Source organism: Bidens hawaiensis, unplaced genomic scaffold (genome assembly GCF_021521415.1).
Source record: "Bidens hawaiensis isolate Kalapana, Puna unplaced genomic scaffold, B.hawaiensis_p1.1 tig00053902_1, whole genome shotgun sequence".
Classification (NCBI taxonomy): domain Eukaryota; kingdom Viridiplantae; phylum Streptophyta; class Magnoliopsida; order Asterales; family Asteraceae; genus Bidens; species Bidens hawaiensis.
Window position 1 is genome coordinate 35,130 of NW_027499691.1, and position 24,791 is coordinate 59,920.

At 35.2% G+C, this 24,791-nt stretch overlaps 3 protein-coding genes and 2 pseudogenes across 6 annotated transcripts; 3 read left to right on the forward strand and 2 right to left on the reverse strand.

Annotated features, from left to right (window-relative positions):
* Positions 1-310: 310 nt before the first annotated feature.
* Positions 311-7,161, forward strand: LOC143600283 (uncharacterized). 3 transcript variants are annotated; one of them, XM_077078016.1, is made up of 5 exons: positions 311-456; positions 556-780; positions 1,864-1,965; positions 6,386-6,557; positions 6,651-6,991. In XM_077078016.1, the coding sequence occupies exons 1-5, from the start codon at positions 351-353 to the stop codon at positions 6,802-6,804; spliced, it is 759 nt and encodes a 252-aa protein (XP_076934131.1). In that variant the 5' UTR covers positions 311-350; the 3' UTR covers positions 6,805-6,991. The 3 variants fall into 3 exon arrangements, 2 of the variants coding, with proteins under 2 accessions (XP_076934131.1, XP_076934132.1); XR_013147446.1 differs by lacking the exons at positions 6,386-6,557; positions 6,651-6,991 and having other exon boundaries at positions 325-461; positions 1,864-2,095; XM_077078017.1 differs by lacking the exons at positions 311-456; positions 556-780 and having other exon boundaries at positions 6,651-7,161.
* Positions 7,162-8,321: 1,160 nt separating this feature from the next.
* LOC143600287 (uncharacterized) lies at positions 8,322-8,798 on the forward strand. The gene has a single exon (XM_077078020.1). It carries the CDS (start codon positions 8,322-8,324, stop codon positions 8,796-8,798), a length of 477 nt encoding a protein of 158 aa, XP_076934135.1.
* Positions 8,799-11,882: 3,084 nt separating this feature from the next.
* LOC143600285 (adenylyl-sulfate kinase 3-like) lies at positions 11,883-14,610 on the reverse strand. Its single transcript, XM_077078019.1, has 7 exons — positions 14,305-14,610; positions 14,100-14,231; positions 12,773-12,922; positions 12,564-12,682; positions 12,409-12,493; positions 12,297-12,343; positions 11,883-12,221 (listed from the first exon to the last, which is right to left on the reverse strand). The coding sequence occupies exons 1-7, from the start codon at positions 14,540-14,542 to the stop codon at positions 12,123-12,125; spliced, it is 870 nt and encodes a 289-aa protein (XP_076934134.1). The 5' UTR covers positions 14,543-14,610; the 3' UTR covers positions 11,883-12,122.
* A 6,077-nt stretch (positions 14,611-20,687) lies between these two features.
* Positions 20,688-24,521, forward strand: LOC143600290 (anthocyanidin 3-O-glucosyltransferase 2-like; annotated as a pseudogene). Its single transcript, XR_013147448.1, has 3 exons — positions 20,688-21,142; positions 21,220-22,324; positions 24,113-24,521. The product of XR_013147448.1 is annotated as an anthocyanidin 3-O-glucosyltransferase 2-like (transcript).
* On the reverse strand, positions 23,048-24,544 carry LOC143600288 (mitochondrial outer membrane protein porin 2 pseudogene; annotated as a pseudogene).
* Positions 24,545-24,791: the final 247 nt, after the last annotated feature.

Genomic DNA, 24,791 nt, shown 5'->3' on the forward strand with positions numbered 1-24,791 from the left:
TTTTAGAAAAACCTGATTTGTGCATCTCTACCGACAATGAGCTAAAAGACTGGTTGTAGGTTTGACTAAAGGTCACCAATCTTAGGATCGTTCTCATTTAAATATGGAGTTATCTCATAAGCAACCAATACGTATAATACATGATGGCGATGTGATTTTTTTAGAACGACTGACAAACCTAGAATGCCTAGGTGCTCCATACGCCGTATGACACAATGTCTAGAGATTTCATATTAACATTTCTTGTGAACTCAATATCTTTCCTTTCTTTTCCCAGGGAACTGTAAAACACGTATCCAATGAAGAGGAGGAAAGAAAGACAACAAAAGCTTCATGATTCCTTACTTAACATGCTCTATACTTCACCTTCACCACCATCACATAATCAAAACCAATTTGACCAACAAACCCTTAATTTTGCACGGGAAATCGTCAATTCAGAATCCCACAATATCAGTTAGGTTACTCTTGGATTACACAAATTGTGAATTGCAGCTAATGAATAAGTAATCTAATTAACACAATTAATGTTATAAATTTGGGTAAAATGTTCAGATACAAATGAATTAGAGGAAGAAGAAGACGAAGAACAGAGTGAAGAATTAGGGTTTCATAAGCTTACAAGAGCTCAGAGAAAGAGATTAAGAAAACAGAAGCTTAAAGAAGCTGCTTCTGAACGCAGAGAGATTATTGGTCCGCAGTTGCCTGGAAACCAATGGCCGGAAGGTGTTCGACGAAATGCCGAAGAGAGACCCGAGAGCGTAAAAGATGGCAATAATGGTAAGATCACGCTGTTTTATCAAGGAGTGTGCATGAAAACGAAAAAAACTGAACTGAATAAAAAACCGACATTTTTTTAATGTCTATTTAAAAGTAGATCTTACGGTTCAGTTTTGGTTTTGCATGCAGTAAAAACTGAAAAAATTGAACCGAAGTACTGAATCGAATTTCTAGATTTTGATTTTTAATTTTTAAGTAATATATAGAAAGTATCCAAATGACACCACAACCCCCTTTAGGATAGCAAAAGATATAAGTTAAAATATTTAAGCCAAATTATGTAATGATGTAAGTTAAATAAGAATTTAGTAAATATGTAAGTTAAATATTTTAGCCAAAATATGTAATGATCAGTTAGTTATTAATTACCAAAACGATTTAGACCTAAATTTATTATTTTCGGCCCAAAATTTTCAAGCATAAATGGCAAAACCGAATCCGAACCGGAACCAAAACGAAAACCGAAAACGAAAATCCGCAGTTTTCATTTTTGGTTCGGTTTTAGCCCAAAACCGACCCAAACCGAACCGAGCACACGCCTAATTTTATCAAGCATTAGGGCCTATAAGTGAATGGACGCTCAGTGAACTGTTTGGCGAAAAATTCATTTATTTAATAAACAAACGAACATGAACTTAAATTTTTTGTTCGTATAACTGAACAAGCGAACATGAACACATGTTTTCTTCGTTCATTTATGTTCGTGAACATTCGTTTATGCTCATTTGTTCAAGTGCATGCATTTATGTTGGTTTAATCCATTTAACTAAGTAATTTTATTATTTTTAAAAATAATTAAACATGTATTAGCCTTCAATTGGTGTTCGTTTAGGATTGTTTATTTATTATAGTTTATGTTCATAAACCATTCGTTTATAACGAACACATACATGTTCATTTTCTTAACTGACAGACATGAACAAGAAAACCGGTTTGTTTAACTGTTCATGTGGGTGTTCGGGGTTCGCTTAAAGTTTAATGAACGAACAAAAACATTCCATTGTTCGTGTTCGTTCGGTTCTTTTGCAGTCTGCATATATGCAAGCTTTTCATGAAACTCAAAGTCTGCTTATGGTTATTCAGGAACAGAGGTATCATCATGCAGCAAAGTAAAACACAGAAGGATGTCTAAGAATAATGCAAGGGACAAACTAACACCACCTTCCACCAATGACAGCCATGGAGGTACAAATCATGGTGCCCAAAATTAACTCTTTACCTCTATCTTCTTGAATTTCATAAGAACTGATTATTAGTTCCAAATTTTGATGCAAAATCATCAATCAGTTTGTTTGTAATCATCATAATGTTTGCTTTTAGGTATTAATGAATTTATTCAAATGATGTTGGGCTGTTGGTAACTGTCTAGTGGATGTTCATGTTCCGGATTTGATATAGTATGTTGAACCGTGAGTGAGGGTTTTTGAACTCTCTAAACCATAATCGAAGTGATGTCAACTGAAACCGAAGCAAACCAAAACCTTCGAATAGCTTGAATGTAACATAACATAAACAAATATTAACCACACACGTAACATTCTAGCGTGCTAAGCTCAACGTATATTTGGACGTAACATAACATGTCAAGAGCCACTCATTATATATTTGGACGTAATGCATAAGATAATCAAAGTAGTAGGGGAGAGAATCAAATTAAACTAACTAGAAGACGTCTATTATACGGTTCTTAAAGATTTCAATGTATTGTTGGTTCAAAAATAAAAACTGTATCCACGGATAATTTCCATTTAACACATGAAAGATCTTTGAAAGCAAAACCATAAATCAACCGCTCGGACTAGTTTCAAATCAAATGGGAAAAACCGATTACAAAATAAATCGATGCTGACTTTACCGGTTTAAACTGAACCATAAGCATGTAGAACATGGAGTCGAAACTAAACCATATATGCCTGGCGTGTTTGTATAAATATGGAACTGCGTTTACGGACTTTGAATAGGATATCTTCTAGCGAAATATGGGTTCGAGACTTTGAGATACGAGGCCCACTTGCATATAAGGCAAACTAGCAAAACATTAAGCACCTCCGTGTAGATATAGGTGCTGTTTGTTTTTTAAGAGGTAAATCGTCTGCAGTCTGCGGACTACATCTGCAAGCATCTGTAGCAGAAGAGGTGGACCAAACCTCTGCAATCTGCAAGAAATAGACTGTTTGTTTTTAACGTCTGCAAACTGATAAAATAAAACAGAGTGTTTTTAAACAAACCGAATCGAACAAACTAATGGTAATCATCAAAATGCATGGTAACTCATCAAAATGTCATTTTTATTATATAAATATAATTCTTAATAATAATAATAATAATAATAATACTGAATTGGGATTAAAAGTTAAAACCTGAACAGGGGACATGGTCGGGTCCGAGTTCGAATCTCCAATCAATCGTTCATGTGAGGCATGAAATCATTGTTCCAGATCAACTCATCGGAGGTTAAAGGGTCTTCCTTTTCACCGCCCCAGTACTTACGGAGCTTGATGGTGGTGGGTGGTCTGCCGTAGTCTCCCGGAGCAACACCGGTGCCCGGTACTTACGGAGCTTGGTGGTGGGTGGTCCGCCGTAGTCTCCCGGAGCAACGCCGGTGGACCATTTCCGGGGCTTCTTGTTGGGCAAGATTATCTTGGTCGGCAAAGTGGCTGAATTGGAGTCTTGTTGATTGATGGGTGTTGCTGTGCAGGTTAGTGAAAGATACCTACAACTGATTGCAGCCATTGTTATTGTTATTGTTAATTGATTGGAAGTGCTTTGAAATATGCTTGAACAATGATGAAAAAAATAAGAAAAAGAGGAGAAGAGGTGAGAAGTGGGTTGAACAATGCTTCTAGGAGAAGAGGACGTGCAGACGTTTTTTAATGAAACGTCTTCGGAAAAACAAACACACTGCATAGCCCAACGTCTGCGCGTCCTCTTCTCAGTGCAGACAAAAGAGGTACAGAAGTGCTTTTGAGGAAAAACAAACAACACCATAGTCTAGACATCTCTGTTACCAAGATTAATAGATGAAAGAAAAAGGAAATTTAGAAGAGAAAAGATAGTGAGGGAAAGTGAATATATTATTTAACTACGTGTTTCCGAGATTGAAATAAACAAAAAAGAATTTAAGAAATTTGAAGGAAATTAGAAAAAGACTTTACTTTCCAAATCTCTACCATATTATTTATTTTAATAATATGGTTTAGGGTTTTTACTCCATATATTAAATATCTTTTCTGAGCGGGCTTTACGAAACTTAAGTGTTAGCTCGTTAAGTATAACTTAAATTGGAGCTTTACGAACCTAACTCTATTTTTTTTAACAATAATTTTTCCTAAAACATTAAATATAGCCGACTCGAATAATTTACGGATAAGATTGGTACCGTATCAGTAATGAAAAATACTGATACCGGATTTATAAAATAGTGGGTACCGAATATACCGCATTGAATTTATCAGATACCGGTACTCGTTACAAAATACTCATATCTACTTAAAATCACCACCGGTACCATATGCAAATACCCAAATTGGTACCATATGCAAATACCCAAATTATCAATATCGATTACCGGTAACGTACCGGTATTGTCATATACAATACAAAATCAATAGATAATGAATAAGGCAATAACTTGAGTGACCAATAGCAATTAAATATTAATAATTATAAATAATTTCTGGAGCCTTATTCTAGGGTTTGAATCAAACGGATTATTGACGGAACGCTCACTCCGATTTCAATCTTAATCGCCGGTTATATTCCACTGGTAATCACAATAAACTGTTATACATTTACGAGCATATTTGCAGTTTTTATATCTTCGATTCTAGTCTTATTAATAAACATATATCAATTAGAACTGCGAAACTGATACAGTTAGGTTCAATTTCACTATTAATGTTTGCTCTGCTGCGTAATTCTGTTGTAGATTGCTATTATTATTATTATTATTATAATTCAGTTTCAAATGAATTTTAGAATATGAGAGTGAAATTTGTGTGTATTGAGTATTGACTTTGTTACATTGATCGTTCTCTGATGATTGCTTCATGAATCGTCTGATTTGTGCTACCGGTAAACACGCTGAGCTGTCGTACATTTGCGAGCATATTTGCAGTATTAATATCTTTGATTATGAATAAATATGGAGTAGAAATGCGAGACTGATGAAGTTAGGTTCGATTTTGCTATAATGTTTTGCTCTGTTGCATAATTTTGTCGTTGTATTATTATTGTTTTATTTGCATTTTAGAATATGAGAGTGAAATTTATGTGTATTGAGTATTGACTTTGTTGCATTGAGCATTTTCTGATGTTTCCTTAAATAGCCGGATTATTGCTACCGATAAACACGTTGAACTGTCGTAGATTAACGAGCATATTTGCAGTTTTGATATCTTTGATTCTAGTCTTACTATGAACAAATATCGAGTAGAATTGCGAAACTGATGAAATTAGGTTCGATTTTGCTATAAATGTTTGCTCTGGTGCATAATTCTGTTGTGGATTGCTTTTGAGAGTGAAATTTGTGCGTATTGAGGTGGTTATATTGATCCTTCTCTGATGATTGCTTCATAATTAGGTTAGAATTGGTCTTACTCTCTGTGGTCATAGATTATTGTTTGGCTTCAGGCAATCACATTTGGTTTTAGGATTTTGGATATTTGTGATTAGTGTTTATTATTTATGCGATCATGCTACTTTTAGTGTTATCAGCACTTAATAGTGAAAATGGAGAATGCTGATTATATCATCATGAAATTTGACTTCACAGACGTAATATACTGATTGCTCAAGCCTAGGGGTGTAAACAAGACAAGCTCAGCTCGGTTTGTTTTTACTCATGAGAGCTCAAGTTCGGATCGTTTTGACTTATGAGAACTTGAGCTCGGCTCGTGAGTGGTTTTTAAAGCTCAGTTTGGGCTCGGCTTGTTTATTATTTATGAGTTTACATATGTTTTTAATCATTTATTGATATTTTGAGAATAATCTTAAACTAGCCTAAACATGGCTCGGGCTCGTGTGCAGTATCTTAAACATGCCAAGAGAGTTAAAACTTAAAAATACACAAGGCTCGACGAGCCTAAACTGTTGGAATATAATTTCTAGGTTTAGTATCGTTTGCCTACGGGCACGGTTTATCTTTATATAATGTAACTCTATTGAATGGAATTGATCAACCAATATTTTACCATGTTACATAAACGATCTTCTCATACAAGGCTCGAGCTCGGGCTCGATAAGTAAACAAGCTTTGTTTGGGGTTCGGCTCGAGCTCGATAAGTCTCGGCTTGTTTCGAGTTATTTATTGATCCGGTCTTGAGTAGCTCAAGAGTGGCTTGGCTCGTCTCGTTTGCACCCTTATTCGAGACTTGAAGGGGACAAATCATAATAATATTTGCTTGTCATTCATTATTATGAATCTATTGACTGTAAGAGAGTTAATGGAATAGATCATTCCTTCATTTGTCTTGTTACAGCACACTTTAACAGTTTACTAATAACTATTGATGTTGTTAATAACCTAAAGAGTACTAATTTTAACATGTTATTGATATCACAAGTGATTGAATATGCGTTCTCTCTGATGTTCTTTGAAATCTAGAAAATATTTTCGACTTCCTTAAATGGGCGTTCCTAAGCAGAAGTGGACACAAGAAGAGGAGGCTTCTCTCAAAGCTGGGGTCATCAAACATGGACCCGGAAAATGGAGCACAATTCTCAAGGATCCGGAGTTTCGATCCGTTTTGTGGTCACGTTCCAATGTGGACCTTAAGGTGCAAAATGAATTTTACATATGTACATTCAGAATTGTATAAATTTAATCATATGTTTACAGTATATTGATGATTTTGTTTTATCTGGTGCAGGATAAATGGAGAAACATGCACTCGTTTGCCAGTGGATGTGGGCCCCGTCAAAGGGCTAAACTTACAAAGGCAAAAATGCAGCCTGAAAATACTATCATTGCTTCTAAAGAACCTGGCATGCAAATTTGTCTTCCAACTTCAAATTCAGATTTAAAAAAGGATCCATATTCTTTACTTTTAGAAGTGAAGCAGGAACGTTGCACGATGAACAGTACTCCCAAGATACTGACAAAAGCTGAAATTGATGCTGAGCTGGCGAAGATGTGGAGCATGACACCTCAGCAGGCTGCTGACATGGCTGTAAAGGCTGTTGCGGAGGCTGAAGCTGCAATTTTAGAAGCCGAAAGGGCGGCAATGGAAGCAGAGACTGCAGAAGCTGATGCAAATGTGGCTAAAGTATTTGCTGCTGCTACTGCTGCAGTGCGTGGACTCAAGTGAACCACCCTATGCACATGGTAAAACATTAAGTTCAAACTGATCACCTGACTTAGGCTTGACAAACTGGTCGCGTTCAGGTTCAGGTTCGAACATGTTCTGGCCAAAATGGACTTCGGTTGACATGAGTCGTTTTAGAAAAAAATTACTTAAATAAGTTCACCCAAAATATACTTTCTTAGCGTGGCTAGTGGTGGCGGTGGGAGATGGTAGATACGAAGGCAATAATGGCGGCGGCGGTGGGTCGGCAGTAGTGTTGATGGCGGGCGGCTGCGCCTAGTCGATGGTGGCGGCGATGGTGTCAACATCAACGAGTAGGCTGTAGAGGCAAACAATGGCCATGGGTGGTGCTAACTGCTAACCCATTTTTAATACGTTTTATAATAGTTACCCATTTTGATCGTTGACTAGTTTACGTTGATTCATGTTGACCCGTGGACTGATTTGAGATGACCCAAATGAACCCATATATAATTTATTTTTGCCGAAATCAGCCCATTCTATTGCCACTTATAACCTGATTGGTAGCAACATTGAAGTAAGGCTAAGCCTGACAAATTGAACGGGTCAGGTAACGGGTCAAAATGGGTTCTGACCAAAATGAGTTCGGGTCAAAACGGGTACTAAGTAGATTGTGTTTTTGTTTAAATGGATCGTGTTAGAAAGAAAAAAGTATCAAAATTGATGAAGGTGGGGCGGTGGCGGTAAGTAGGTGGTGGCACACTCGATGGTAGTTTGTCCTGCTCACCCCTTTGGAACCATGTTAAGTTAGCAAGTTTTATAACACTTGTTCGAATATGGGCTCTGTTAATTTGAATAAATCCATATTGACCCATTAACTATTTTCTTTACCCAATTAAATCATTTCTTGATGAACGGCTCATTTGTCAGGTACTGCAGAGTAAGATGATTGTCGTAAAACTTAACTATTTATTCATGTGCAGATTTCAGTGGCGATGAAACAAGGTTCTCAACAAGATGTGCAGGATACATGTCAATTGTGAAGATGTGCAGGATACATATCAATTGTGAAGGTTTTTGGTCATGAAACACTGGTTCTCTTTTGAGGTATAGACCAGAAGGTATAACTAGATATGCACACGATACTTGTGTTTTTAGTGTCAGAACAAGTTTCTTCTTGTTGAATCGGAAATCAGTTGTGTTCGGGCTTTCATATGCACCAGAAGGTATAGACCAGAAGGTATAACTAGATATGCACACGATAATTGGGTTCCAATGAAAGTGGGTATTATTGCATGGAGGGCGGCACAAGAAAGATTACCTACCTTGATGGCACTAGCCGCAAGAAACATCCACTTGGAATCTACCCGTTGCCCGCTTTGTGGGGATTATGATGAAACTAGTGATCATCTCTTTGTGTCATGTCAGAGTTCTCAAGTTATTTGGCAGGTTATTGCTCAATGGTGCAAGGTTCCAACCTTATATGCCTTTAGTATTAAGGATCTTTTGGATTTTCATCTCACTATTCAAGGAACAGAGAAGCGGAGGAAGGTTATTCACGCTATGGTGCTTATTACAATTTGGAGTATATGGAAGTTGCGCAATGATAGAGTATTCAATCAAGCGGAAACCTTGCACTCAAAGACCATCGAAGAAATAAAGTCCTTGGGTTACTTGTGGGTAAGATGTAGATCGAAGGAGTCGGATATCACATGGAATTCTTGGAGGAGGTTTGATGTTTTTACTAAATGAAGTTAGTTGTATATGTCTGATTAATAATTTCTTAGTTCCGTGAATTGGTGCTATTTGGTGTATTATGGGGTATATATACTCTTTAGCCGCTGGCTAAGCGGATGAATAAAATTTTTGTTGGTCGTTCAAAAAAAAAAAAAAAAAAAAAAAAAAAAAAAAGTTGTGTTCGGGCTTTCGCTATACATAAAGGTTGAGTAACATACTAACATGTCAAATGTTTTCGGTTCAAAACTACTGCTTTTTGATATGGGTCTAGAAGACCATACCACTAGAACGCTATTAGTTTCTTCGTTTGACTTGAAACAAAGGTTCTAAATAAAGGTGTACCCGGAACCAGACGTGTATTGGGCTGGGTACAGGACTTGTGTCATTTTTGTGTATGAGATTAGGTGATACCCGACCCGATTACCCGAACCATATACCCATATGGCCATATCATATACCCGGATTTTTTTATTTATTTTTTTAACCCCTGTCTAATTTCTATTAACACTTCATTTTTGTAGTTCACTATATGAAAAATTAATTTTCTTTTGAGTTATTTATTTTATGATATTATTTATATATTTTTTATTTTTTGAGGTATATGTATAAAATTATAAAAGAATTATTTTTTGTGAGAACACTTATGTGTATCATATTTTTAATTGTTAATAAATCTTGTATAAATAAAAAGTATACAATAATTAAATCGCTAAAAACTAATAGAAATGTACTTGTAAATCCAAATGGGTATACTCGGTACCCATAGGTATGGGTAGGGATGAGATCGGGATCGTACCCGTACCTTTACCCGAAAGTACCCGTATCTAAAATCAGTAAATCTTGGTATCCATACGCGTACCCAAATTATATGGTACGGGTACGGGTACATGTACTTTGGGTACGGTACTCGCTTTGGTACCCTTTGTTATTTTTTTAAATCTCCACTAAACTAGGTAACGGTACGATACCGACAATCAATTTTCAATAATACCAAAACCATTATACCATAATGAGAACCATAATACCGCGACCAAAACATAATACCAAAGCTAAAAATGAAACAAATCAACCATAATATAAAATTCATTCTCTTTTCCTTTTCTTTGTTTATTGATTCCTTAATTTCTATAGAAAAACAATAAAGAAAATTAATACATGTTATTTAATGATATACACAATTACACATACATGAAATAAAAATATACGAATACACAATATATGAATACACACATATTGATTGAGAATGAAGTTATTCAACTAATATATATATATATATATTATGTTATGAAAATCCCGCTTGAAAATTAAGTTATAAATGCTGGAAACTTAATAAAAACCCATACATATTCTAAACGGGTACCATTAGGGGTGTGCATGGGTCGGTTTGGGGCGGTATTAGGCCAAACCCGTAACCATAACCAATATGGCGGTTAATAGATAACCATAACCATAACCGATCCGTTATGGCGGTTTCGGTTAATCGGTTTTGAAGGTTATAGCGAGTTGGTTATGGGTCGGTTAATCGTGACCAAACCAATGTATAATCGAGCCTAAAACTTTGGTACTAGAAAAATAAAAATGATATGACATAGTTTAACAAAATATATAATTCTTAATATTAATAATATATATTCATCAAACAAACCGATAAATGGATTAACTCTTTAGTAAAATTAAATCATATACTATAAAAATGAGCGTTATTAGTTTATTACCTTCTTTAATTTTCTCATAATTATAAACCGTGTGTCTAATCATACTCCATAAAGTTGAGAATCTTGTAAATGGGGCGGTTCGGTTTTGGCGGGTTTGAAATTATCTTTAACCAAAACCGACCCGTATTTGGCGGTTTTCAAAAATTCATTAAACCGACCCGCTGGTTATGTCGGTTATCGGTTAAAATCGGTTCGGTTTTGTCGGTTATGGTTCGGTTAATGGTTATGACGGTTAATTTGCACACCCCTAGGTACCAGTACCCGTAATATCCGTACTTGTACCCGTACCTATACGGCTGTACTCAAAAGTACCCGTACCTATAATCAGTAAATCTAGGTACCCATACCCGTACCCAATAGACATGTATGAGTACAGGTACTGAACAGGTAAGGGTATGGGTATTCAGGCGAAAATGCTCATCCCTAAATACAGGATATAAGACATAGTTTTACAACAAGATATTCCAATACTTGGCCCATTATCATCCATTGTTATCTATCTCAAATCAAATAGAAAGATTGTGTATTATACTCCTTTTCAAGTTATTATTAGTTAGCTATTAAATATATTTAGAAACCTATTGTATTATATGATTATATAAAATAAATGTGCGATTCACGTTTTGAATTAACTATAATAATTGACTTCTAACCATATAGTTGGAGTAGGTATGTTACATACTATTAAAAAGAGAACGCAACACTCATTTGATTAAGTTTTTTAACAACCACATTATAAAATTGGTGGCTCCTAAAAGCAAAACCCTGTCATTATCTATAAAAACAAAAAATAACAAATATAATCCAATCAATATACAATGACTTTTATTATAAAAAAATACAACACTTTTAAAAGTTGTGTTTTTCAACTTATTGGTAGCTGCAAGTTACTCCATCGGTTCACTAGTCGTCCTCATCATTATCGTATTCGGTAATCCTACTAATAACAAAGCTATGGTTGAGTATGAGAAAGATAAAATGCTAACAACCTTACCTATGCCATGTAGGAATAAAGAGAGTGAGAGACTGTTTTTAGTGAAACCGCTGTCTCGATAATAGTTTGGATCAAAATGGACATAAGGCACATAACAATCAATCATTGGGACCCTGATCGATTGTTGTATGTACTCTTGTCTTTTGACTATCAACGTCACCACATGATAGGTCTGATTAACATTCTGTCAATTTTAACATTATTTTCACGAAATTAGTAAAATAATGTTAAAATTAGTGTAATTTCACTTTTGCCCACCCAAAGGTCTGCAAGCCGCAAGCTTCGGTTCACTAGTCAAACAATGTAATAACTAACTTTTGAAACTGCGAAAACATAATCAACGTGTGACAAATTTCAAAGAGAAAATAACTTTCTTTCCATAATCATTGATTAATAATACTACACCTACACAACTTTTATTCAAAGTTCCAAACATGTAATCATTATATACACAACACTTAAAAACAAAAACAAAAAGAAGAAAAATAATAATAACACATAGGTTCGCTAACATTATTTACCATCTTGACTAGAATTCTAACTTGAAAACAACTCATTTCCAAGAATTTCTCTTAGCAACACCTTGTAGAGTAATATGTTATGCATACTCCACTCATCACAGCCCGGGCCCTATGCCTGAAGATACCCTTTCGCTTCCAGATAAGATATCACTTTCTCGGCCATAGCCTCAGGTGGCGGACACACCTCTCCGTCTTGTTGCAACACAAGCTGCGCAAACACAGACAAATTTTATGGTTTACCCTAATTAGAGGTCAAGTAAAATATTGCACACGTAGTGCGTACCTCAGAATTTAGTGGTGGTTCATATGGATCATCAATCCCGGTAAAACCTATGAGGATGATAATGCAAAGTTTAGTGGTGGTTATAATAATAATCAAAGCGGGTTGAATTTACCTTTAATCTTTCCGGCCCGTGCAAGCTTGTATAGCCCTTTTGGATCTCTAGCCTCACATACGCATAATGGGATATCCATAAACACCTGTAAGTTACAAATGTGTCATACACTCATATCAACGGGTTCTACAAATCAAGAAATTTACTAAAATAACCTCGATGAAGTCTCCATCTGGAAGTTTAGATCTACAAGCATCGCGATCTTTTCTGTAGGGTGATATCGCGCTAGCAATGCAAATAATTCCAGCATCAGCAAATAGCTTAGCAACCTCTCCTAACAAATTAAAGAATATTAATATTATTAGAATCCGGGTATTTAGTTTACAAAAATTTGATCAAGATATATGGGAACAACAAATCCCACCAATTCTTCTTATATTCTCTGCGCGATCTTCGGCTTTGAAGGTAAGGTCAGAGTTAAGACCGTGTCTCACATTATCACCATCAAGGACGTATGTCAATTTGCCTCTAGCGTGCAGGATTCGAGTTAATGCACAAGCCACAGTACTTTTCCCTAATTTGTTGAACCAGTAAATGAATTACGAATATGAATATCAAACTCTAAGATTAATTGATCAATATTTACAGCGATTAGATGATTTAGATCCTTAATTACTGAGAATTTGTGAGTTGCAGGATTATCAGATTCTTAATTATGTTCAACTGTGTAAACAAGCTAAGCTCGGGCTCGACTAGGCTTGACTTTGGCTTGTTTTGAACTCTTTTTTTGAAGCTTGAGCTCGGCCCGTAAGTTGTGTGTTCAAGCTTGGGCTCGGCTTGTTTATTATATATTGATTAATTTACACACACACACACTTTTAACTATTTTATGTAGTTTGAGAAAAACCTTAAACGAGCCTAAGCTTGGCTCGAGCTCAGCTGTGCAATGTAATATTTATAAATAAAAGTCCAAAAGAGTTTTAACTTAAAAAATGCACATGGCTCGAGCTCAATAACTGATGAGCTTTATTTTAGGCTAGGGCTCGACAAGGCTCGGCTCGCTTACAGCTTTTTATCAAGATGATCTTAAGTAGCTCACAAGCGGCTCGGCTCGTTTACACTTGTAAACGAGCCTAGCCTGAGCTCAACCAGGCTCAAGCTCAGCTCGTTTTGACTTGCGAGAGCTTGGCTCGTTTCAAACTCTTTTCCTAAAGCTAGAGTTCGGATTGTGAGTTGTGACTTGCGAGAGCTTGCCCGTTTATTATATATTTATTAATTTATATACACTTTTAACTACTTTATGTATTTTCTCAGAAAAAACTAGAACGAGCCTTGTAAAATTAATAAATAAAAGTCCAAAGAGTTAAAACATAAATTGCACAAAGCTCGAGACCAGGTTCGGGCTCGGATCATTTACAGCTTTTTATCAAACTGATCTCAAGTAGCCCGTGAACGGCTCAGCTCGTGAGTTGTTTTTTCAAGCTCAAGCCTAGCTCGTTTATTATATATTAATTAATTAATTAATTTATATACATTCTTATGTATTTTTTAAAAATCCTTAAACGAGCCTAAGCTTGGCTGTGCAGCGTAAAAATAATAAATAAAAGTCCAAAAGAGTTAAAAACATAAAAAAAATGCACAAGGCTTGATAAGTAAACGGTAAACGACTCTTTTCTAGCTTTTTATTGATCCGATCTCAAATAAGTCGTAATAATTAATGAAGTTAAGGTAATTAATAATTAGTTAATTACCGGAACCACTGAGACCAGTAATCCAAATAACACATCCTCTCTGCTTCAACAACTCCTGCCTATCATTCTTCTCCACTGAACACTTATGCCACACCACATTCCTCGATGCTTCTTCAAACATAATCATCGAACCTACATACAATCTTATTATTATTATTATTATTATTATTATTATTATTATTATTATTATTATTATTATTATTACCGTTGGATTCATCAGAACCGTTCGTAACCGCACAGACGTTGGATGATTTCACATCAACGTCTACGATTGTGTATGACGCCATCCTCGATCCGTCGGTTGCTTTAATTAGCGTCAAATTCCGGCGGCATTGAAACGACGTCGTCGGGAAACTAGCAAACCCTGGCGGATTAGGACGGTCAACGGAGTCAAAACCCGACGGAGATGTGAACATCGGTGAGAGGTTTCCGGCTGCCGTCATTGATTGAGTCAGTTAGGGCGCGAGATAATAATAATAATAATAATAATAATAATAATAATAATAATGAAATTGAATGTGAAATTAAAATGAAATTGGAACGAAATGTGAGTTTAGTTTTTGTATATTCTGTGAATGTAATGTTGTGAAGGAATCTGGAGGTTATAAATATGACAAGAAGGAAGAGAGGAGAAAGATGTGGTGTTGGTGGAGATAAATGGACGGCTACGATTGGTTTTAATAATAATAATAATATGAAAGAAAGATCTAAGAGGATCTTCAAGGATTCAATCAATCACATAAATGGAAAGTTTTTTTTTAATTGCAAAATTTATCTAATGGTATGTGTAGTGGATGAACTATAAATTTGGGTGAATTGTGATACGTAATGCTCAGTCTGCAAATGATAGGACTTTGTTTTTAAAATGTAATTGTGTTGTAGCCTTATATATATATATATCACACATATCTATACTATATATAATACATCAAACAATGGTAAATTAAGACACACATTTATAAGTAATTTACAACACTTAAAGCATGAGGTACATGTGTTAGTAAGGGTAAATATGTATTTTAAACACAATCTATTCAACTTACAAGTTTGGTCCCTCATCTTTAACCATATTATGTTTTTAATTTAACTTGTAAACTAACTTCTCACCTATGATTTTTAAACAACTATTGCCTTTTCATACTATTCTATGGAGTAATCACTTTCTTTTATTAGTATAGTAACATAAGATAAGATAAGATAAGATTATTATTATTTTTAGTAGTTTTTAAAGATCGAGTTTATTTAACAATATAGAGACGTCTTAGTTAACTAATGATTTTAAAAAGTGAATAAGTTGTTTTTTGAACGGCAAACTAAGTAACGCCGGGTACTCTGTACGCGGCCCCCAATTGCTAAAGGTAGCCCGAGCCGGCCACTAGTCTGGACGGACGGATCCCTTAGCGGTCCACCTATTGAGGGATTCACCGGATAAAACCCGACCCCCACGCCCGCCAAACGGCACGACAGCTAGGAGCCGGTAAAACCGGGTGTGATCAGGACTCGAACCCTGGCAAGCCAGTGTCATCCCTCATATCTTCCATATAAATTGGTGGTAGTAAGGTTTGAACCCCCTACCTCTCACTAGTAAAATGAGTGCTCTACCATTGAGTCACAACCAATTTATAAAAAAAAATTAATAAGTTTAAATATGTTTTTTAAACAATATACTTTTATGAATCAAACAATATGTTTTTTACATTATTTTTAATATTATTATTCATACATGGAGGTGGTGGATTAAGTGGTCTAGTGATATAGTATTTACTATTTCAAAATAAAGGTGATGATTTTAAATCCTTATAAATGTAAGGTTATGTGCAAATAAATTTGTTGTTAAACGAACTTCTTATTTATTATACAGGTGATATGATACTGTGTAATTAATGTTTATTTTAAATAAGAAGGGTGTTAATGAATGAGGCCACCGAAAATTTTAATTTTACAGATCTAGTTCACTAGCTCGATTTTTGTATCCTTTACACTATGGAAATACCCATCTAAATGCCGATTAGATAAGTGTTTCTTCATCAATATTTTTTCAATATGTGGTAATTGTGGAATTGATTAACCGAAAATCATCTTAACCAAAATATATTTATTGTTAAAAACGCATCACAAAAATTAATTTCCAGTTTAGGTTCAGTCTATGCCTCAAAACCAGCCAAGTCACACCTTGTCGCTAAAACTATTATACCAGACAACCAACAAATATTATGTTTATATTATAACAAATAAATTAAATTACAAAATCTCATTTAGGATAATTATGTTAGCATTTGTATACGATTATAAAAATCGTAAAAAAAACATAAATACATTTAAACACGTTTAAAACTTTCTCCAAACGACCACTTACAATAACTTAAAAAATCAAAACAAGGATAAAGAGATTTAATGCGTGTTATAAACAAATTGATAACCATAAGATAAATATTTAATTCAATCACACCTAATAATATAACTTGGTCAGCTTTTATTAATTTTTTTCCGGATAATCTTTCAACAAGGACGTGTCAAAAAAAGCTAAAAGATAAGAGGAGGTTATGGCTTCAAACAAACCCAATAGAGCGTGAAATTTAGTCATTCGAAAAAAAGGATGTATCCTAAAAGATAATCTTTGAACCCGTGATCTCAAGGTGTTATGAGCCTTGTGAGTTACCACGCTGCTTTACTAGGCGACAAGTCCCAAAAGATCATCTTTGAACACGTAATCTCAAGGTGATGACTCATGAGTCTTTCGAGTTACCAAACTGCTGTATTTGACGCTGAAGAAAAAAACAGTAAACCAACATAAAACAAGGATGAATGCACCCTCTATCATATTTGTACAAATAGAATAACCTTTTTATAGAACATTGAGAATGATAAAGAGGTTGTATATGATCATCGATCATAGAAATTAAATAAAGAGAGATCTTAATCCTTACCAACTCTATTTTCTCGCCTCTAGCAATAAGCATGTATCCGGCTAGTCCAAAGTCTCGATAGTTAGTTTCACTAATTAAGGCTTTCTATTTAGCATTGGTTCTTGACTTCAAGAACATCTATTACATGTTAGAAGTGTGCCAGCTAAATGATACATAATAATAATGTCATTGGACATCCAAAATATACCTATGAATTGGAGTATTGGCTATTGATAAACTACTATCATGTAACAAACGCCTTCAATGTTGGGAAATGTATAATAACGATGTTTACATGGTCAGACCATGCATCGACCGCATCCTTTTTAAAAACAACTTGCTAAAAAGGTTACAAGATCGATCAATTGATTTAAGAGTCCATGCCAAAAATACATTGAACATGTTCAAATAAATATAGGTATCAAACAAAGGTACTATCCAACTCACTAGTCATTACATATGTGGTGTCTACCTAGATGAATATTTTAAGTCGAAATATATGTACCGATTTTTTTTCCCTCTTGTAAGGACGTGTACTTTTCTATAATTTAAATTTAAAAGATTTAATATATTAAATCGAAAGATTTGTTCTGATGATCAGCATCTTTTGATTTATAATGATACTTGTTTAGAAAAATAAAATGGGTCAATAGCCTAATACGTATTCTAGTTCCGGTCTATAAACAACCAAAAACCCTAACGTTTTCCATTGGCCGTCGTTACATTCGCCGATCGAGAGGTACACCGAACAGCAAAGACGAAGTTGTGTGTGGCATGAGATAATGGTTAAGACTTGGGATTTTTATAGTTTAATGTTCGAAACCTAACTCAATGGATTTTCTCATGATGGTGGGTTTCTCCTTGATGGGGTTTCTCAGTGAGTCAGGTTTGAAATGTCAAAATCTGTATGGACAGTTGGCATCCTGTCTCTAAAAGATTCACCCAAATATTGGGGGTAGTTCAAGACGATGTTAAAAAAATGAGTGTGCTTGGTATTTAATTTATGTTTGTTAATAGATTTTAATTCTATATATAATGTTATAGTTTCAACTATAAAGTTTGGGTTAGGCTAAATGTACCCCCCTGGTTGCTTGTCATACCCCCTAGTGGAAAAACCAACTTTCATATTAACCCTTGAAATCATATAATTACCAAATTAGCACAAAAGTAAGGATTTAATATTATTTTTTTTACAAGTTGAGTTTTATTTATGATTTCGAGTTTAGGATTTTGGGTTTCGGTTTTAGGGTTTAGGGTTCGGTTTCGGGTTTAGGGTTTCGGTTTTAGGGTTTAGGGTTCGGTTTTGGGTTTAGGGTTTAGGGTTCGGTTTCGGGTTTAGGGTTTAGGGTTCGGTTTCGGTTTTAGGTTTTAGGGTTTTGGGTTTTTGGTTTATTTTGTAAAAGATAAAGTGGTAAAATTAGGATATTATAAATATATATACTATTAAAATTAAAAAAAGATATTATAAATATTTACAATATTAATATTAAAAATATTAATATTAAAAAAAAATAAATTAATAGTAATACTTGATAGTTTTTAATTTAAAATATGTAGCGGAGGTTATCAAATGAAAGTAATGTTGTAGGGACTAATATGTATATAAATTATGTTAAGAGATAATTGTAATTTATGTAATAAGTTCAGGGAGGGAGTATATTTAGTAAAAATGGAGTAAGGGGTACGTTTAGCAGCACCCTAAAGTTTTATCATTTAATAACCCGCATTACATTAAAAGAGCAAACTCTCCCACATGCGCATCTTTACCATGTAATTTTGTAACATACCGTGTCCATAACTTAAAGTTCATAAATCGAGTATTCTTACAAATTAGCTTATTTAAGTAAATAGACTAGATTTGTACTCGTCACATTGCGATGATGCATTAATGTGCATTTGGTTAGTATAAATTAGGTTTTTTACGATACCAACACTAAACTGAAAAATTACACACGGAAGAAAACAATAACACTAGTATAATTTATAATAAAAAGATAGCATATATTACAAAAGACTGTTTTTAGTGTGTAACAAGGTCTACAAAATGCTTAATCATTTCATTCGGGTTGCCCCGAATTAGTTTCTAGAAAACCTATGAATAGACCTCAACCCGTGGCGATGACGAAAGTCAAAACATATGTGATTGTCAATTTACCTGGACTCGTATATTTATGTAGTCGGGTGTATAAATATATTATATAATTTTAACAAATATAAATATAATAAGCAGTATACTATAGCTAGAAACTTAAAAAAATTTAAGATCTGGTTTTAGATAACGAACTCATCAATAGAAAATTATTAATCCCATATAACTATAAACATGAAATCCCAAATGTGTAATTAATAATAGTTACTTTATAAATATAAAACCAAGTATGAGCCATATCGGTGCACTAACAAAGACAGAAGAAGCAGAAGCAGCAGCAGCAGCAGCAGCAGCAGCAAACTACAAAGGCAACAATTAAGAATCTTGTCACGTTCTAAACTTGCAAGTACTTTTAGTCTTTTACTTACTTTTTAATGCATATCACGTGATATACTGATCCATGATGTTAGACTATCTTCAATGAGCCATTTGAAGATAAATCATTGAAGGCCTTTGAATGCTAGACGTGTTCTTACATCTTACACAAGGACATCATGCATGTGCCCTTATGAAAAGGCGAGTCGGTAAAAAAGAGTCATACAAATATTGTGTGAGGTGAAAATTAAAGAAGGTTAAGATATTTGTAGGATTAGAGATGAAATTGAAGTTTTTAAGGATTTATAATGATATTATGTCATAGATGACGTGACAGTTAAGGGCGTCTAAGAGCACACCTAGCATTGGAGACGGTCTTAGCAGTCCAGTCAACTGGCACATGTTCTTACAAATTTAGTAAACTTAGTTTCACCTCCAATAGTAAGGAACCCTTAGAGCATTTACATCCCTTCTTTTATTTTTAAATTCAATTTTACACTAAAATCGTTACATTTTTCTCCCTCGTTTTCAATCAAATAATACTTTTTAATACATTTACAATTAGTTTTTCTCTCACCTTCACACACAAACCATTTCAAAAGTATTAAAAATTATAGAGAGTAAACATGAACTTTTCAAATACAGAAAAATCACTGCATTTTCTGTCTTCTACTCTCGAAACACCATAAACCACTTTTTACATTATAAAACCTTACTCACAATTTTTTATAAACAAAATGTGAGTGCTCTTATTTGCCTACTCAACTACCACCTCATCACCCATTTTTTACTTTAAGTTTAATTACTAATAAACTATTATATAATTTCACAAAAGAAACAAATTACAATAGAGAGACAAGTAACCAGACAATAAACTGTGTCACAACCCATTTCGAATGACAAATCCGATTCTAATGAAAACAAGGTTACGGTTCTTCGACGTTGATAAGTTACATCACATGACCCGCTGAACTCTTTTAAAAAACGTAACGACATCTGAGCCAAGAGACCAAATATATCAACAACAAAAGAAATAAAAACATATGATATCATCAAATTATCAAACTATTTAATTTAAATCAAACCAAAAGGGTTACTATATAGTTACTTCAAACCTAAAGAGCTAAATATAAAACTTACAATAAAAAAACAAAAACATCTCTTTTCTAGACTTCATACTCATCTTCTCCGCAACAACTCTCCATTATTATTATTATTAAACCTGTTACCAAAACTTATGATATATTGATATCATCAAATTATCAAACTCTATGGAGAAACAGAACCTAGACCTCATATTCATCCCATCACCACTTATGGGCCATGCAGGCCAGCTTATTGAGCTAGCCACCTTGTTTGTAAACACCTTTAGCCATATCACTGCCACCATACTTATTATGAAGCTCCCGGGTGACCCGATTGGTACCGGTTACACCGACTCGTTTACCGATCAAACAAGATTAAAATTCATTCATTTCCCACCTATGGATATTCATTTGTTACATGACTGCCCAACTGTTGGCTTCAAAGCTGATGCAGTCATTAACTTCCATAAGCCCATGATAAGAGAGTTAGTTGCTAGCCGGGTCAACGGGTCTGGATCCGGGTCGGGTCGGATCAACGGGTCGGGTCGTGTCAATGGGTCCGGATCTGGGTCGGGTCGGGTCAGGTCAGTCCATTGGTGGGTGACATGTTTTGTACACCAATGATGGATGTTGCCAATGAATTAGTGGCTAGTCGGGTCGACGAGTCCGGATCCGGGTCGGGTCGGGTTGGTGCACTGGTGGTTGACATGTTTTGTACACCAATGATAGATGTTGCTAATGAGTTTGATCTAGCTACATATGTGTTTTTTCCGTCGAATGCCGCATTTCTCGGGGTTATGTTTCATTTTCAGATGCTACAAGATGAACATGATGTTGAAATTGTGGAACTGAGGCGCTCGGGTACCGAGTTATCGGTCCCGAGCTATGTTAATCCGGTTCCGACAAGTGTTGTCCCAAATGTGATTTGGGATAGTGATCAATGGTCGAAACGGTTCGTTCGTTATACCTGAAAGTATAGAGAGGCGAAGGGTATAATCGTCAACACGTTTCGAGAGCTTGAGCGTCACGCGCTTTGCTCGTTTGATGTTAATGATAACACGCCTCCGGTTTACACCGTGGGCCCGCTACTAAAACCTTTAAAACCGACACCGGATGATGAAGTGTTGAAATGGTTGAAAAGTCAACCGAAGGTGTCGGTCGTGTTGTTATGTTTTGGGTCGAGGGGGTGGTTTGGTTCGGACCAGGTTAGGGAAAGAGCAATGGGTTTGGAACGGAGTGGGTCCCGGTTTATATGGTCCCTACGTGGGCCGCCTTCTTCCGAGGAGCTTAAGGGGTTCCCGAGGAATACACGGATTTTAATGAAGTCCTGCCAGATGGGTTCCTAGAGCGGACCCGGGAAAAAGGGAAAGTGGTGGGGTGGGTCCCACAGACGGAAGTGCTGGCTGACGTGGCGACGGGTGGGTTTGTGTCGCACTGTGGGTGGAACTCGATACTTGAGAGTGTTTGGTATGGGGTCCCGGTTGCCACGTGGCCGTTGTATGCAGAGCAACAACTAGACGCGTTTCAAATGGTTAAGGATTTGGGTTTGGCGGTCGAGATTTCTTTGGATTATGACCAAATGGACAAGAATCAAACACTGGTCGGCTGAGACGATTGAGAAGGCGATACGAGAGTTGATGGATGGCGGTAGTGCGGTTCGAGCCAAGGTGAAGGAAATGAAAGAGAAGAGCCGTATGGCGATGGAAGAAGGCGGTTCATCGTTCACGAGTTTGAGGAAGCTTGTTGATGATATTATCTGACTTTCATCAGGTGCGTGAGTTTTTGATGGGTAAAACAGACAATATTAGTTGGTATGTGTGATCGGATGTAACACTTTGTCAATAATCAAACATAAAGAATTAACTGGTTGCCTAACATTAGGGGTGTGCAAGAAAACGAAAAAACCGATCTGAAACCGAAAAAACTGAAAAATCAAAACCAAAAAAACAGAATTGAAACAAAAACCGACGATTTGGTTTTATGTTTTTGTAAAAACCGAACTAACGGTTTGATTTTGGTTTTGCATATGATAAAAACGAAAAAGCAGAACCGAATTCATAAGTTTTTTTTTTATATATTTTATATTAAGTAATCCATAAGAATTTAACAAATATGTAACTCAAATATTTTTGGTCAAATGTATAATAACCTATTATTTTACGATTAACAAAATTATTTATACCTAAATTCATTATTTTTTTTGCCAATTTTGTTTCGGTCATAAATTTTTCAAGCTAAAATGGCAATAACCGAAAAAACCGAAACCGGCGGTTTCAAAAACTCCAAAAACCGAAATTTGATTTTCGGTTTGGTTTTAGCCAAAAACTGCACCGAACAGCACCACGCACACCCTTACAATCAATAATACATACACAAAAAGAAAAAAATCGTTGGTCCAAGCTTGGACCGAATAGAAACGAAAGATCAATGTTTAACAAACTTCATACATCTCTAGTTTTTAAAAAAATCGCGCCTATCTTGGGTCGAGTTTGATCAAGGTTTAAGAGCAATGGCGAAGCCAAACTTGGGAGTTCTATGCAAGGCTTTCGTGTTGACCTCAGTAGATAACGAAACGAGTGACTTATAAATAAATTTATGCTGCAAAACCGCGCCTAACTTCCTATTATTATCAACCTTAGCCTTCACCAATGTTTGATCATCAAACACATAACACCCTCCAACCACAAACTTGGTCTTGTTGGTTGATAACCTTTGTGAAATCTTGGCTGCAACGGCAGTCTTTTCGAGAACATTAAAGCTATACATATATAACGCTCTTATCGTGTCCCCATTGTCACCCCTGCAAAATAATTTGTTAACTAGTATATTTAACGTAGTGATTTTTTAAATAGCAAATACGTACAAGCACAGCCGGCTTTGAGGGGTGGAGGGCGACTGTCGAATTTTTTGCTGGATTAGGTGATTTAAAGAAAAAAAAACTGGTTTTAGGTGGTTGACTAGAATTTAAGTGGTTTTAGTTAATTTGTTATCTCAGATAGCGGATTACAAGTACACGTCAGCTTACTTTCCACGTGGCTGTCCACGTCATCCAATTGTTCAACAAGTGTAATCCGCTATTTGAGATAGCGGATTCCACATGGACGACACTTGTAGAACAACTGGATGACGTAGATAGCCACGTGGAATGTATGCTGACGTGTACTGGTAATCCGCTATCTGAGATAACAAATTAACTAAAACCACTTAAATTCTGGTCAACCACCTAAAACCAGTTTTTTTTTCTTTAAATCACCTAATCCAGCAAAAAAAATCGGCGATCGTCCCGGCCCGATCATCCTGGTAGGCCTGAATTTTTTTTTTCTTTTAAATTTGTATATAGTTTTTTTTAATAAAATATGTATTCTTAATGTTTAAACCCAATTACTCAATTAATTAAAACCCATTTTTATTAAAAAAAAATGTTTTTGTACAACGCGAATCATAACCAAGTAAGCACATTCAATAATTAATTGTTTAATAAAATTATAAAAAAACCCTTTTACTTAAGGCCCAACTTTTTCTCGTCATCGGTCAAAACTTTTTTAACGATTCTCAAAGACATCCCTACTTACAAGATTAAAGAAGCAGTGGAATATAGTTTGTTGAAATTGATGCCAACTGCAATATTTTTGAATTTGCTAGAAGATGTTTTATAAGCTGCATTTGCACCAATAGCTAATGTTGGAGTACCAATAGTTGCAGCAATATTAATAGTTGGAGCTTTATTCAAACTCATTGTTGATGTTAGAGTTGCATGCTGATGAAAGTATTGTACCTTAAGCTGCACTAAATAAAAAATACATCATTTCGATGATTTAAATCGAGTTATACAAGTAACGGTTGCAATGAAGAATGTACCATGCTAGATTCAAAACCATGGAGTCTGAATGTAGCAATAATGTCTGTTGATGGCACAATGTTCTTCGCAGCCAACGTCAAACTGATCTGCACAATTGAGGTGATGATGAAGCTTTTAGCTAAACGTGTCATGTTCGGGTCAACCTCGCAAGTTAACGGGTTGACCGATTTAGCCCATATATTTTTTATTTTAATTTTTTAAGATCTAATTTTTTTCGTAAAAAATTAGATTGGTTACGTATTTTATTTCAAAATTTAAAACTAAAAAGAAAACAAAAATAATATTTTATAATTAAAATGTCACTGTGTCATAAAAATTTTGTATAAAGGCGGACTGAATAACATGAGACAAAAAAGTGAAAAACAATAAAATAAAATT